The sequence below is a fragment of the Lithobates pipiens genome, unplaced genomic scaffold (genome assembly GCF_037356315.1).
Source record: "Lithobates pipiens isolate NorthernLeopardFrog02 unplaced genomic scaffold, aLitPip1_a1.2 Scaffold_23, whole genome shotgun sequence".
Lineage (NCBI taxonomy): Eukaryota > Metazoa > Chordata > Amphibia > Anura > Ranidae > Lithobates > Lithobates pipiens.
Window position 1 is genome coordinate 45,033,916 of NW_027507785.1, and position 13,904 is coordinate 45,047,819.

The 13,904-nt window shown below is 38.6% G+C and overlaps 1 protein-coding gene across 1 annotated transcript in view; it reads left to right on the forward strand.

Moving 5' to 3' along the window:
- The window catches only part of DOCK3 (dedicator of cytokinesis 3), a 189,767-nt gene that overhangs the window by 150,990 nt on the left and 24,873 nt on the right, over positions 1–13,904 (forward strand). The window contains 7 exon segments of the mRNA XM_077451060.1: positions 101–176; positions 3,567–3,667; positions 6,242–6,300; positions 6,399–6,424; positions 6,426–6,548; positions 8,122–8,207; positions 13,560–13,586. Coding sequence (XP_077307186.1) covers positions 101–176; positions 3,567–3,667; positions 6,242–6,300; positions 6,399–6,424; positions 6,426–6,548; positions 8,122–8,207; positions 13,560–13,586 — 498 coding nt within the window.

Sequence of the window (13,904 nt, forward strand, 5' to 3'; positions counted from 1 at the left end):
AACTAGAATTTTTTGTTTTTTCTGGATTTGGGCTTATCGCCAAAGATCACTAGAACATGATCACCAACGGTTTTTTATTTATTTTTTTATTTTTTTTCAGCATCATCGTGACGACCATCCAGTACGTGTCGCCCGCCGTACACAAGAACTTCTGTGAAGGAGACTTTGATTTCAAGGTAAGTACTACAAGAACCTACAAGGAAATATCCAATGTGGAACGGGTCTAAGCAACACATTGGACTGTTTAACCCCTTGTCTACCCAGGTACATTTAGAAATGGCATGGTGGACAAGGGGTTAAAAGCAAGCTCACGGCAGTTGCTGCCCAATCACTTGGGGCTTTGAAAGTGTGCCTCCCCTCTCCCCTTGCCAGCGGCGTCGGCTGCGGCTCCTGCCCAAGAGTGCAGAACTGCAGGAAACCGCTACTACAATGCAACCCAGAAGTGATGTGTATTGGGTCGCTTCCGGGTTCACAGCTGTAATTCTGTTGTCTACTAGGCTCAGGCATGTACTGGCCATTGGGACTACCGGGAGTTTCCGGTGGGCCGATGGCTCAGTGGGCCACTCTGATGTAAGGGGGCTGCTGATGGGACACTCTGATGTAAGGGGGCTGCTGATGGGACACTCTGATGTAAGGGGGTGCTGATGGGACACTCTGATGTAAGGGGGCTGGTGATGGGACACTCTGATGTAAGGGGGCTGGTGATGGGACACTCTGATGTAAGGGGGCGCTGATGGGACACTCTGATGTAAGGGGGTGCTAATGGGACACTCTGATGTAAGGGGGCTGGTAATGGGAGACTCTGATGTAAGGGGGCTGCTGATGGGACACTCTGATGTAAGGGGGTGCTAATGGTACACTCTGATGTAAGGGGGCTGGTAATGGGACACTCTGATGTAAGGGGCTGGTAATGGGGACACTCTGATGTAAAGGGGGCTGCTGATGGGACACTCTGATGTAAGGGGGCTGGTAATGGGAGACTCTGATGTAAGGGGGCTGGTGATGGGAGACTCTGATGTAAGGGGGCTGGTGATGGGACACTCTGATGTAAGGGGGCGCTGATGGGACACTCTGATGTAAGGGGTGCTAATGGGACACTCTGATGTAAGGGGGCTGGTAATGGGAGACTCTGATGTAAGGGGGCTGCTGATGGGACACTCTGATGTAAGGGGGTGCTAATGGTACACTCTGATGTAAGGGGGCTGGTAATGGGACACTCTGATGTAAGGGGGCTGGTGATGGGACACTCTGATGTAAGGGGGCTGGTAATGGGACACTCTGATGTAAGGGGGCTGGTGATGGGACACTCTGATGTAAGGGGGCTGGTAATGGGACACTCTGATGTAAGGGGGCTGGTAATGGGACACTCTGATGTAAGGGGGCTGCTGATGGGACACTCTGATGTAAGGGGGCTGGTAATGGGAGACTCTGATGTAAGGGGGCTGCTGATGGGAGACTCTGATGTAAGGGGGCTGGTGATGGGACGCTCAAAATGTAAGTGGGCCGGTCTGGATGAAGTCCAGGGCCAAATTTCTGTCCCAGTCCAGCCCTGACTAGGCTTGTGCAATTCATTTCGTAACGATCGAAATTTGGCCGAATTTTGCATCTTTCGGACATTCGGATGCATCCGAATGTCCGAATAAAAAAAATAGCAAATTACAACGAATACGAAAGAAATATAACGAATGAATTCGAATGCATTCGACATGAATTCGAAATTATTTCAACCGCATTCAAAAATATTTTGTGACCCGACTTTAAGGCCATGTATCTCGGGGTCACTTAGTGTTAAACACTTCAACTTTGGATATGTTGTAGAGCTATTATTATTGTGTTTGCATACCAAATTTGGGGTTTCTAGCTATAAGTGGCCCCCGAGATATGTGGCCCCAAATTTGGGTCGCAAAATGTTATTAGTTATTAGAGCAGAGAATGACATTTGTGACCCGATTTTGGGGGCCACATATCTCGGGGCCACTTATAGCTAGAAACCCCAAATTTGGTATGCAAACACAATAATAATAGCACTACAACATATCCAAAGTTGAAGTGTTTAACACTAAGTGACCCCGAGATACATGGCCTTAAAGTCGGGTCACAAAATATTTTTGAATGCGGTTGAAATAATTTCGAATCATGTCTAATGCATTCGAATTCATTCGTTATATTTCTTTCGTATTCGTTGTAATTTGTTATTTTTTTATTCGGACATTCGGATGCAAAAATGGATACATGGCCTTAAAGTCGGGTCACAAAATATTTTTCGAATGCGGTTGAAATCATTTCGAATCCGGTAGAAATATTTTCGAATTTGGTTGAAATATTTTCGAATGTGGCCGATTTTCGAATTTGGTAGAAAACTAAAGGAAATCCGAAAATTAATTTAAGGAAGTTAACGAATATAACTAAACGAAATTAATGAATTAACAAATTAAAACGAAACAAAACTAAACAAATTTTTTCCTTTTTGCACATGTCTATTGTCTACTTACTGTAACTGAGGATGAAAATGATCAAGCATGATCTGTGCTTGATTAGCTGCAGGGGAGACATTGGGGGAATAATAGACCGCCAATGACTCCATAAAGAGGACTTGTCACCTACCCATCACATAGGGGGCTTGTTAGTTTTATGGGGGCTCTGAAATAGGGTTGCCACCTTTTTTCTTCAAGCCAAACACGGAACACTTTTTTGTGGCACAGGGCATTTTTTAATTAAATTTTTTTTGCAGTAAACACGATAGGATTAAAAAAAGACACATTTGGGTGCCCCGAGGAGACTAATAATGTAGTGCACAGAGCGCACCAGTGGGTGTGGCCAAATTGCTCTTGCTGACATCATCACCCCACCCTTCAAGTGATGCCGAACCTGACCTCGAACAGCCGCCCGCGGTGACAGCACACTATCTTGGTTACATGGGAGCCACAGCCTGGTCTGAATAATGTGTCCGGGTTTCAGGTGGACTGAAACCCGGACACATGATTCAAAACCCGAGCTGTCCAGGTCCCGGACAGATAGCAAAACTACTCTGAAAGTGTGCTTCTCCTCCCTCCTTACCAGCAGCAGTATCAGCTGTGGTTCTTTCCCAGAGGAGCAGGAAACGTCCGTTCCGAGGGGAGGGGTTTCAGCAGTGCTGTGCCGCGCCGCTGGGGGGGGTGTTGTTTGTTTGCCCCCCCCCCCAAAAAAGAACCCACCAGCTACCACTGCTGATCAATGGCCTGCTTTAGGCTTATTAGCTTGGTATATCTGCATCACCGCAGGGTATGCTCTCACTTCGCAGTGACGGTGTAATGGGTATGCTGCAGGACGAGTTGATAGCTTTTGATTTAAAAACCTGACAGGGGTTCTAACCCTTCCCCCAATCCATCCAAAAACTAAAAATTGTTTTTTTGGCTGGAGATATATTTTTTAAAATAAAAGTTGAAAGTGTTTAGAAATTGATTGGGGATTGGATCCTGCCTGTGGGTGAACCCACCTGAGAATTCTCCTGGGTGGCACAATGTAACGTGTGATGGATTGTGCGGGTAACATTCTGTCTCTGCCTCTCTCTCGCCCCCCGTCCTAAGGTGTGGAACTCCTACTTCAGCCTGGCTGTTCTTTTCATCAATCAGCCCAGTCTACAGATGGAAAACTTTGCAGCGGGAAAAAGGAGACGTATCCTGGACAAGTAAGTTTGGGCCCCTCTGTGGACCAGGAACCGGGGCCGGTGCCTTGCGGCACCGCGGGCGCTAACACCAGATGGCGGGGGCTGTGTATAGATCACAGATTTAATTAAAAGAGAAGTATGGCCTTTTAAAAAAAAAAATCAATCACGGTGTAGCTCCATCATTCCTGTTGATCCGCAAGCACAGCGCTCCCCTCCACTAAATGACAGATTCCAGGCTGTAGAATTCCAGGTGATGTCATAGACCATATTCAGGAGGGGATCTGTCATTTAGCGGCGAAGTGCGCGGCATGCACCATCCACACCTTTGACTTCAATGGTGGCCAGATTCAGGTTTGGAAGATTGCTGATTTGCAGCCTGTTTTTACCAAACGACCACGAATTGAACAGAGAGAATTATCAAGAATGGCGCAGGTAGGGATATAGATAAGCTACAACATAATCATATGCAGGAATGTGCTGCGATTGTGTAGGATTTTACTAAAAAGTTCATCAGTCCAAAGATATCTGTGGCAGCCCCTCGATGAGACTGAATTTATCTCTGCAATATATAATATATATATATATATATATATATATATATATGTATATGTTTATATATATATATATTTATATATGTTTATATATATATATAATATATGTTTATATATATGTTTATATATATATATATATGTTTATATATATATATATATATATATATATATATATATATATATATATATATATATATATATATATATATATATATATATGAAACAGCAGAGGGCACCAACTAAGTGCAGTATAGACATGGTGCACTGACAAAAAATTTGTTTGTTTTCGTTTCCTTTTTTTTGCTTTTTTGGAAATTTGAAAATTCAAAGAAATTAATTTCAAAATTTCTAATTTTCGAGCTTCCGAATTTTTGAATATTCAAATTCCAAATTTTCCGATTTTCAGAAATTCTAAAATGAGAAAATCCGAAAATTTGAAAATCTGAAAAAAAGAAAGAAAATCTGTAAAATTTGAAATAATAACTAACAAATTTGCTGTTCGGCATTCGTTATTTTAGATAATTCGTAACTTTAGATAAATTCGTATTTGTTACGTTCGCTGACAGCCAAATTTCAAAGGAAATTCCAATACCTATAATTTAATATTTATTATTAGTTAGTTATTATTTCAGATTTTTTCTGGGTTTTTCGAATTTTCTGATTTTAGAATTTTTTTAATTTATGAAATTTCAAATATTCGAATTTCACATTTCTGAATTCCAAATTTTCTGATTTTCAGAAATTCAAAAATTTGAAAATCTGAAAAAAAGAAAGAAAATCAGTAAAATTTGAAATAATAACTAACAAATTTTGCTGTTCGGCATTTGTTATTTTAGATAATTCGTAACTTTAGATAAATTCGTACTCGTTACGTTCACTAACGCCAAATTTGAAAGGAAATTCCATTACCCATAATTTATTATTTATTATTAGTTATTTTTTTCAGGTTTTCGAATTTTCTGATTTTAGAATTTTAGAATTTTTTTCATTTATGAAATATTTCCGAATATTCGAATTTCAGAAATTTCAAATTTCCGAAATCTGAATTTCCGAATTTTCAGATTTTTGGAAATTCTAAAATTTGAAAAAATTCGAAAATCTGAAAAAAAAGAAAGAAAATCAGTAAAATTTGAAATAATAACTAACAAATTTGGCTGTTCGGCATTCGTTATTTCAGATAATTCGTAACTTCGGATAAATTCATACTCGTTACGTTCACTATCAGCCAAATTTGAAAGGAAATTCCATTACCCATAATTTATTATTTATTATTAGTTATTATTTCAGATGTTCGGGTTTTCAAATTTTCAGATTTTCATCTTTTGAATTGCCAGATTTTCATTCGTAATTCTTGGATTTTCAAATTTTCGAATTTTTTACATTTATGAAATTTCGAATATTTGAATTTCCAAATTTTTAATTTCTGAAATTTTGTATATCCGAATTTCTGAAATTTTAGAATTTCCAAATTTCAAATTTCCAAAATTTAGAATTTTCGGAAATTTGAAAATTCTAAATTTCGGAAAATTAAAAAATTTGGAAATCTGGAATTTCGGAAATTGAAAAATTTGGAAATTGAAAAATGTTGGAAATTTCAGAATGAATGAATTTGTCAAAATTCGTTAAATTATTTCAGAAACTAAACGAATTGCACATGTCTAGTGCAGTATATAGGAAAATACTTTATTAAAAATCGCAAGTGGCAACTCACAAGATTCATAAGAATAAGTGCAGGTAATCCACAAAGTGCGGTTTGCTGTTGGACCTCGGTGTCTTCAGGAGCCGGAGAGCAGATGCCGCTCTTATCCCTCCTCAAGCGTCTTGTGAGTTGCCACTTGTGATGAGACTTTTCTTATATACTACACTTAGTTGGCGCCCTCCGCTGTTTACTTTACATTCATTGAACACAGGCAACTCTGGAGGATAAACCTATTTAAAACAACGGCTAAGCTGTGTGCATTAAATACGTAGGCATGGCGTGTCCTCGGTTCTGTAGTCTCCGGTTTTGCAGTATTTCCCGCCTGTGATTGGCTGTCTCTTCCAGGTACGGCGATATGCGAGTTATGATGACCTATGAGCTCTTCAACATGTGGCAGAACCTGGGTAAGTGTCTCCAGCAAAATGGATGGGGGTGGGGGAGGGGGTCCTGTCCCGGGTGGACTGTCCCTCTCTGTATATCACAATCATTCTTCACCTCCCAGGAGAACACAAATATCACTTCATCCCGGGGGATGATCGGCCCTTTCCTGGGCGTGTCGCTTGTCCCGCAGCCGGAGGTGCGGAATATCATGATCCCCATTTTCCACGACATGATGGACTGCGAACAGCGGCGGAACGGCAATTTCAAGCAGGTGACGAAATGCACCAGATTAATGAAATTATATTCATAGCAGAGATTCCCATCACATCAGAGCCCCCCCACCCTGCACATTAGAGTCCCCCCATCACATCAGAGACCCGCCTCTTTCATACTAGAGTCAATCCCATCTAATCAGAGCCTTTCCTTTAAATCAGAGACCCCCACTCTTCATATTAGAATACCCCCATCGCATCGGAGCCCCTCCTTAAAATCAGAGACCCCCTCCTTCACATTCTAGTCCCCCCATCACATCAGAGCCCCTCCTTTAAATCAAAAACCCCCTCCTTCACATTTAAAATCCCCCCATTGCTTCAGAGCCCCTCCTTTAAATCAGAGACCCCCCCCCCATCTTTCACATTAAAGTCTCCCCATCACAGAACCCCTCTTTTAAATCAGAGACCCCCTTCTTCACATCAGAGTCCCCCCCCCCATCACATCAGAGCCCCTCCTTTATATCAGAGTCCCCCATCACATCAGAGCCCCTCCTTTATATCAGAGTCCCCATCACATCAGAGCCTCTCCTTTATATCATAGTCCTCCATCGCATCAGAGCCCCTTCTTTATATCATAGTCCCCCATCAAATCAGAGCCCCTCCTTCATATCCGAGTCCTCCATCGCATCAGAGCCTCTCTTTTCTATCATAGTCCCCGATCACATCAGAGCCCCTTCTTTATATCAGAGTCCGCCATCACATCAGAGCCCCTCCTTTATATCAGAGTCCCCCATCACATCAGAGCCCCTCCTTTATATCAGAGTCCCCCATCACATCAGAGCCCCTCCTTTATATCAGAGTCCCCATCACATCAGAGCCCCTCCTTTATATCAGAGTCCCCATCACATCAGAGCCCCTCCTTTATATCAGAGTCCCCCATCACATCAGAGCCCCTCCTTTATATCAGAGTCCCCCATCACATCAGGGCCCCTCCTTGATATCAGAGTCCCCATCACATCAGAGCCCCTCCTTTATATCAGAGTCCCCCATCACATCAGAGCCCCTCCTTTATATCAGAGTCCCCCATCACATCAGAGCCCCTCCTTTATATCAGAGTCCCCCATCACATCAGAGCCTCTCCTTTATATCATAGTCCTCCATCGCATCAGAGCCCCTTCTTTATATCATAGTCCCCCATCAAATCAGAGCCCCTCCTTCATATCAGAGTCCTCCATCGCATCAGAGCCTCTCTTTTCTATCATAGTCCCCCATCACATCAGAGCCCCTCTTTTATATCATAGTGCTCCATCACATCAGAGCCCCTTCTTTATATCAGAGTCCTCCATTGCATCAGAGCCTCTCCTTTATCACCCCTATACATAGGAGCCCCATCATTTCATAGTCACCCCAAGAGATCAGAGGCCCTCTATGCTTAACAGGGTTCCTCTATCACATTAGAGCCTCCCCGTAGATCCAGTGCTGCCCCCCCCCCCTTCCCATTCTTCATGTTACTGTCAGCCGAGAATACACAATCACTCCGGTGAGATTTGAGCACAGAACTGCTGCGCTGCAAGAACAACGTCCCCCCCTTATCCACTGTGCTGCTCTTCACAATCACATGCGTCTTTGCAGGTGGAGGCCGAGCTGATCGATAAACTGGACACGCTGGTCTCAGAGGGAAAAGGCGATGAAAACTATCGAGAACTCTTCGGCCTCCTGTAAGTCCCAACTTTTCTCTGCTGGAGAAACACAGAAGTCGGGGGCGGGGGGGGGGGGGGGTGGGAAAGTCCAGACAACAGCTAAAATCCATGAACCGCTGATGCTGTCCAGGCAATACTGCAGCACTGCGAATTTCTAAATCAATTCACCTTAACCCAACATATAGTAAGGTTTCTATGGTCCCTTGCAGCCAGATCGAGTAGGGCTGTGAGAGTGCCTCTGGCTGACACAATGGCTGCTTTATGTACATATGAATCTTATTCAGCGTGCGGAATGTTACAACCCATTACACACAACACGCCATATACACAGCAGTCCAATGCACATGTCCTGAAAATGCAACATTTTCCTACAAACTGTTGCATTATATATTATATATTTTAACAATGCCACAGTTTTATATGATATTATCCTTATATTATAATATACATTATTATCCATTATACATTATTATCCACTTGCCGGCCGCAATACATAAATATACGTTGCGGCTAGACATGTGCTGTTCGTTTAGTTTCCAAATTGAAATTCGGACACATTTTTTCGTTATTCGGATGTATCAATTCCAATAGTAACAAATTAATATGAATCCGAAATAACAAAACTAAATCTTGGACAAAATTCAAACTTGAATGGTTTTCGAATCTAAGTTGCATTTCCAAAGAGAATAAAATAGAATAGAAAATAAAGGAATAGAAAATAAAAGAATACAAGATAATAGAGTAAAACAGAACAGAATAGAAAATAAAATAATAGAAAAAAATAAAATAGAAAATTTAGGGATATAATAGAAAATAAAATAGAATAGAAAATAAAGGAATATAAAATAAAAGAATAAAGGGTAATAGAGTAAAACAGAATGGAATAGAAAATAAAATAATAGAGAAAAAAAATAGAATAGAAAAAAATTGAATGGAAAATATAGGGATATAATAGAAAATAAAATAGAATAGAAGATAAAGGAATAGAAAATAAAAGAATAAAGGGTAATAGAGTAAAACAGAATGGAATAGAAAATAAAATAATAGAAAAAATAGAATATAGGGATAGAAAATAAAATAAAATAGAAAATAGAAAATCTAGAGATAAAATAGAAAATAAAATAATAGAATAAAATAGAATATAAAATAAAGGAATATAAAATAAAAGAATACAAGATACATACAAGATAATAGAGTAAAACAGAACAGAATAGAAAATAAAATAATAGAAAAAAAAATAGAATAGAAAAAAATAGAATAGAAAATATAGGGATATAATGGAAAATAAAATAGAATATAAAATAAAGGAATATAAAATAAAAGAATAAAGGGTAATAGAGTAAAACAGAACAGAATAGAAAATAAAATAATAGAAAAAAAATATTGAATAGAAAAAAATTGAATAGAAAATATAGGGATATAATAGAAAATAAAATGGAATAGAAAATAAGGGAATATAAAATAAAAGAATAAAGGGTAATAGAGTAAAACAGAATGGAATAACAAATAAAATAATAGAAAAAATAGAATAGAAAATATAGGGATAGAAAAAATATATAGAAAAAATAGAATAGAAAATCTAGAGATAAAATAGAAAACAAAATAATAGAATAAAATAGAATAGAAAATAAAGGAATATAAAATAAAAGAATACAAGATAATAGAGTAAAACAGAACAGAATAGAAAATAAAATAATAGAAAAAAAAATAGAATAGAAAAAAATAGAATAGAAAATATAGGGATATAATAGAAAATAGAATAGAATAGAAAATAAAGGAATATAAAATAAAAGAATAAATGGCAATCGAGTAAAACAGAATGGAATAGAATATTAAAGAATAGAAAAAATAGAATAGAAAATATAGGGATAGAATAGAAAATAAAATAGAAAAAATAGAATAGAAAATAAAAGAATAAAGGGCAATAGAGTAAAACAGAATGGAATAGAATATAAAATAATAGAAAAAATAGAATAGAAAATATAGGGATAGAATAGAAAATAAAATAATAGAAAAAATTGAATAGAAAAAATAGAATAGAAAATATAGAGATAGAATAGAAAATAAAATAATAGAATAAAATAGAATAGAAAATAAAGGAATACGAGATAATAGAGTAAAACAGAATAGAAAATAAAATAGAAAAAATTAAATAGGAAAAAAATTTAATAGAAAATATCGGGATAGAATAGAAAATAGAATAGAAAATAAAGGAATAAAGGAATAGAATATAATAAAAAATTGAATAAAATAGAATATAACCATCTTCTGAAATTTGAATTTCAAATAGAATAGAAAAAAAAGAATAGAGTGGAAAATAAAATAATAGAAAATAGAATAAATTTCAAATGGAATTAGATCCAAGTGTCATTTGAATTAAACTCATTTAACTAAACAAATTTACGTAAATAACGAAACAAAATAATTTGATTTAATTCTGCACATGTCTAGTTGCAGCTTGCCAGTGGTTTACGGGGGTTATCATCCAAAAGTTGTTGTTTTTTAGCCTGCAATTCTTTTTGTCATGAAAGCAGTTCAACCGGCTAATTATCCGCTGGATTGCTTTTCAGAAGCAGTGGGAGGGGTCGCCCCCCTCCCGCCACTCACTGGTGTTTCTCGGGCTTACCGTTTTTTACTGGCGAGAACCGGGAAACAATCGGAAGGTTCGCACAACTGGCAGTAGAGGTGAACAGAGACCAGATCATTTCTGTTCGCCTCTATGATTTAGGAGGACCGGTGCGATGTCATGAGATCACTTCCAGTCTAGGTTTTTTTTTAAAGCAAAACATCAATTTTTTTTGATTTGTGGCTTTTAAAAACATCAATTTTTTCTTTTATTGGTAGAGGAGGACCAGTCATCCCTTATTTCTATTACAAGGGATGTTTACAAAAAGTGATAAAAAAAAAGAGAGAAAATGAACTGGACAGTATCAAAAAAAATGTTGAGAAAAGAAAAAAATGTAAAGCGCCCCCATCCCTCCGTACTAGTGCACAGAAACGCATACGTAAAACTCACACATATATACGTTAGAGCGAGAGCAATAATTCTAGTGCTACACCTCCTCTGTAACTCTAAACAGGTAAACTGTAAAAAAATAAATAATCTAAATGTGTCACCTATGGAGATTTTTAAGTATTGTAGTTTGTCGACCATTGCATGCAATTTTAAAGCATGGCATATTAGGTATTTACTCGGTGTAACATCGTCTTTTATATTTTACACAAAAATTTGGTTACATACTTGGTTATTTTGCATTAAAAATCATTAAAATAATTTTTTTCCTACAAAATTGCATTTGAAAAACCGCTGCGCAATTTATTATTATTATTATTATTATTATTATACAGGATTTTTTATAGCGCCAACTGTTTATGCAGCGCTTTACACCTTGAGAGTAGACAGTACAAATACAATACACTTTAATACAGTAGGAATCAGAGGGCCCTGCTCCTTAGAGCTTACAATCTAAGAGGGAAGGTCAAGAGATACGAGAGGTAATAACTGTGGGGGGATGTGCTGATGGAAAAAATAAATGTACAGTTGTTAGGTGGGGGGGCAGATAGGCTTCTCTGAAGAGGTGAGCTTTCAGGGATCGTCTGAAAGTGGACAAAGTAGGAGGAAGTCGGACAGATTGGTGTAGAGCATTCCAGAGGATGGGAGAGGCTCAGGAGAAGTCCTGGAGGTGAGCATGGAATGAGGTGACAAGAAACATGTGCACTGACAAAAAATGTGTTCATTTTCATTTCATTCGGTTTTATTTTTTTGCTTTTTTCGGAAATTCGGAAGTTCGGAATTCGGAAATTTGAAAATTTGGAATTCGGAAATCTGAAAATTCAGATTTTTGAATTTCCGAATTTTCACATTTCCGAAAGTCAGAATTTCCGAATTTTCAAATTTACTCATTTAGAATTTTCGAATTTCCGAAATTGCGAATTTTCCAATTTTCGAATTTGCAAAATTTAAAATTTTCAGAAATTTAAACATTTCAGAAATTCGGAAATTGAAAAATTCAGAATTTTCAGAATTAGTGAATTTGTGTTTGTTTTCGTTCCCTTCTTTTTTTGCCTTTTTGGAAATTGGAAAATTCGGAATTCGGAAATGTGAAAATTTGGAATTCGGAAATCCGAAAATCCAAATTTTCGATTTTCCGAATTTTTGAATTTCCGAAATTCCGAAATTTTTGAATTCCCGAAATTTGAAATTCCGAATTTCCGAAATTTCTCATTTTTGGAAATGTGAACATTTCAGAAATTCGGAAATTGAAAAATTCTGAATGTTCGGAATTAGTGAATTTGTCAAAATTCTTAAAAAAAAAAAAAACGAATTCGTAACTAAACGAATTGCACATGTCTAGGAACAAGGGAGTTGGAGAGCAGGAGGTCTTGCGAAGAGAACGATTAGGTTGGTATTTTGAGACTTAGGCTGGGTTCACACTGCTGCGGCTAGGAGACCCGGCTGTGATTCGCACCGCACTGCAGTGCAAATCACATCCGATCTCTGTGCGATGCGAGTTCAGCCATACAGATAGTCTGGCTGAATTCGCATCGCACCCGGCCCAAACTCGCACAGGACCCTTTTTTTGGTCCGCAGCAGAATCGGATCGCATGGGTGTTCACACCATGCGATCCGATTCCTGTCCGAGTTTGCAGATCGCACTGCGATATGCGAACTGATCTGGGGGTGTCATTAACGTTTCACTGACACTCCCAGCAGTTTGCATAGGGCAGTGTGAACTGCCGCCGGGAGGCATGCGGATTCGCGGAGTTCCCGCATCGCTGCAATGTGAACCCAGCCTAATGCCCCCATACACACGATCCAAATATTGTACGAAAACGGTCATCCGAGGAAGGATCGTACGATTTTCAGATCGTGTGTACACTACTTTCGACAGCCGATCACGACCGTTCGTCCGATATTAGTCGATCGGACATGCACGGAAATTTTCCTCGTACGATTCCAGATCGTAGGATTTTCGTTTTGTCAGTATAGTTGTCGTCCGAAAATACAATACAAATACATTACAACACATGACATCACTAACGATTTTTTTTTTTTCTATCGTACGAGAATTTTCGTGACTTTATTTAGCTATTCAATTTCTACTTGCGATTATTAACCGAAAAAGGCCGTGAGATCGGTCGTACGATATTCGGATCGTGTGTACGGGGCATTAGTTAGTAAGGTAGCATTTTATTTTTCTAGGGTCTCTGGTAAATAATATTTTTTTTTTTAAATGATGTTTGGGGGCTCTAACTCATTTTCTAGCAAGTGGTTATAATATTCTGTAGCGTTATGTTGGAATAGACGGCAGTGATTGGTCAGATTGTGATCTCTCTATATTTATGCCTCCACCCTGCTGCCCGGAGCAGCTCGCAGCTCTTCGGCCCGTATCCCAGGTAAGGGAGACAATGTATCTTTTGTGACATTTGTATACAGAGTATCATTGCATGCCTTCCTGTATAGTGTTGGATGTATCAGCCTGTATCCTCCTGCCGTTGGAGAAGTTCCAGCAGGACATCCTGAGACTTGTAGTTCCCGGCAGGAACTATTACAGCTGCTGATACATGTGTGTAGATTGTCTGCCCCCCCCCGCTATCTCTGAATGTGATGTCGGTTGATGTGTCTGTTGGGAAATTCATATCTTCCTTTATTATTTTATTTCCATTGTTGGTCCCGTGTGAAGGATTTTTTAAGCTTTCCTTATATTTTGCCAG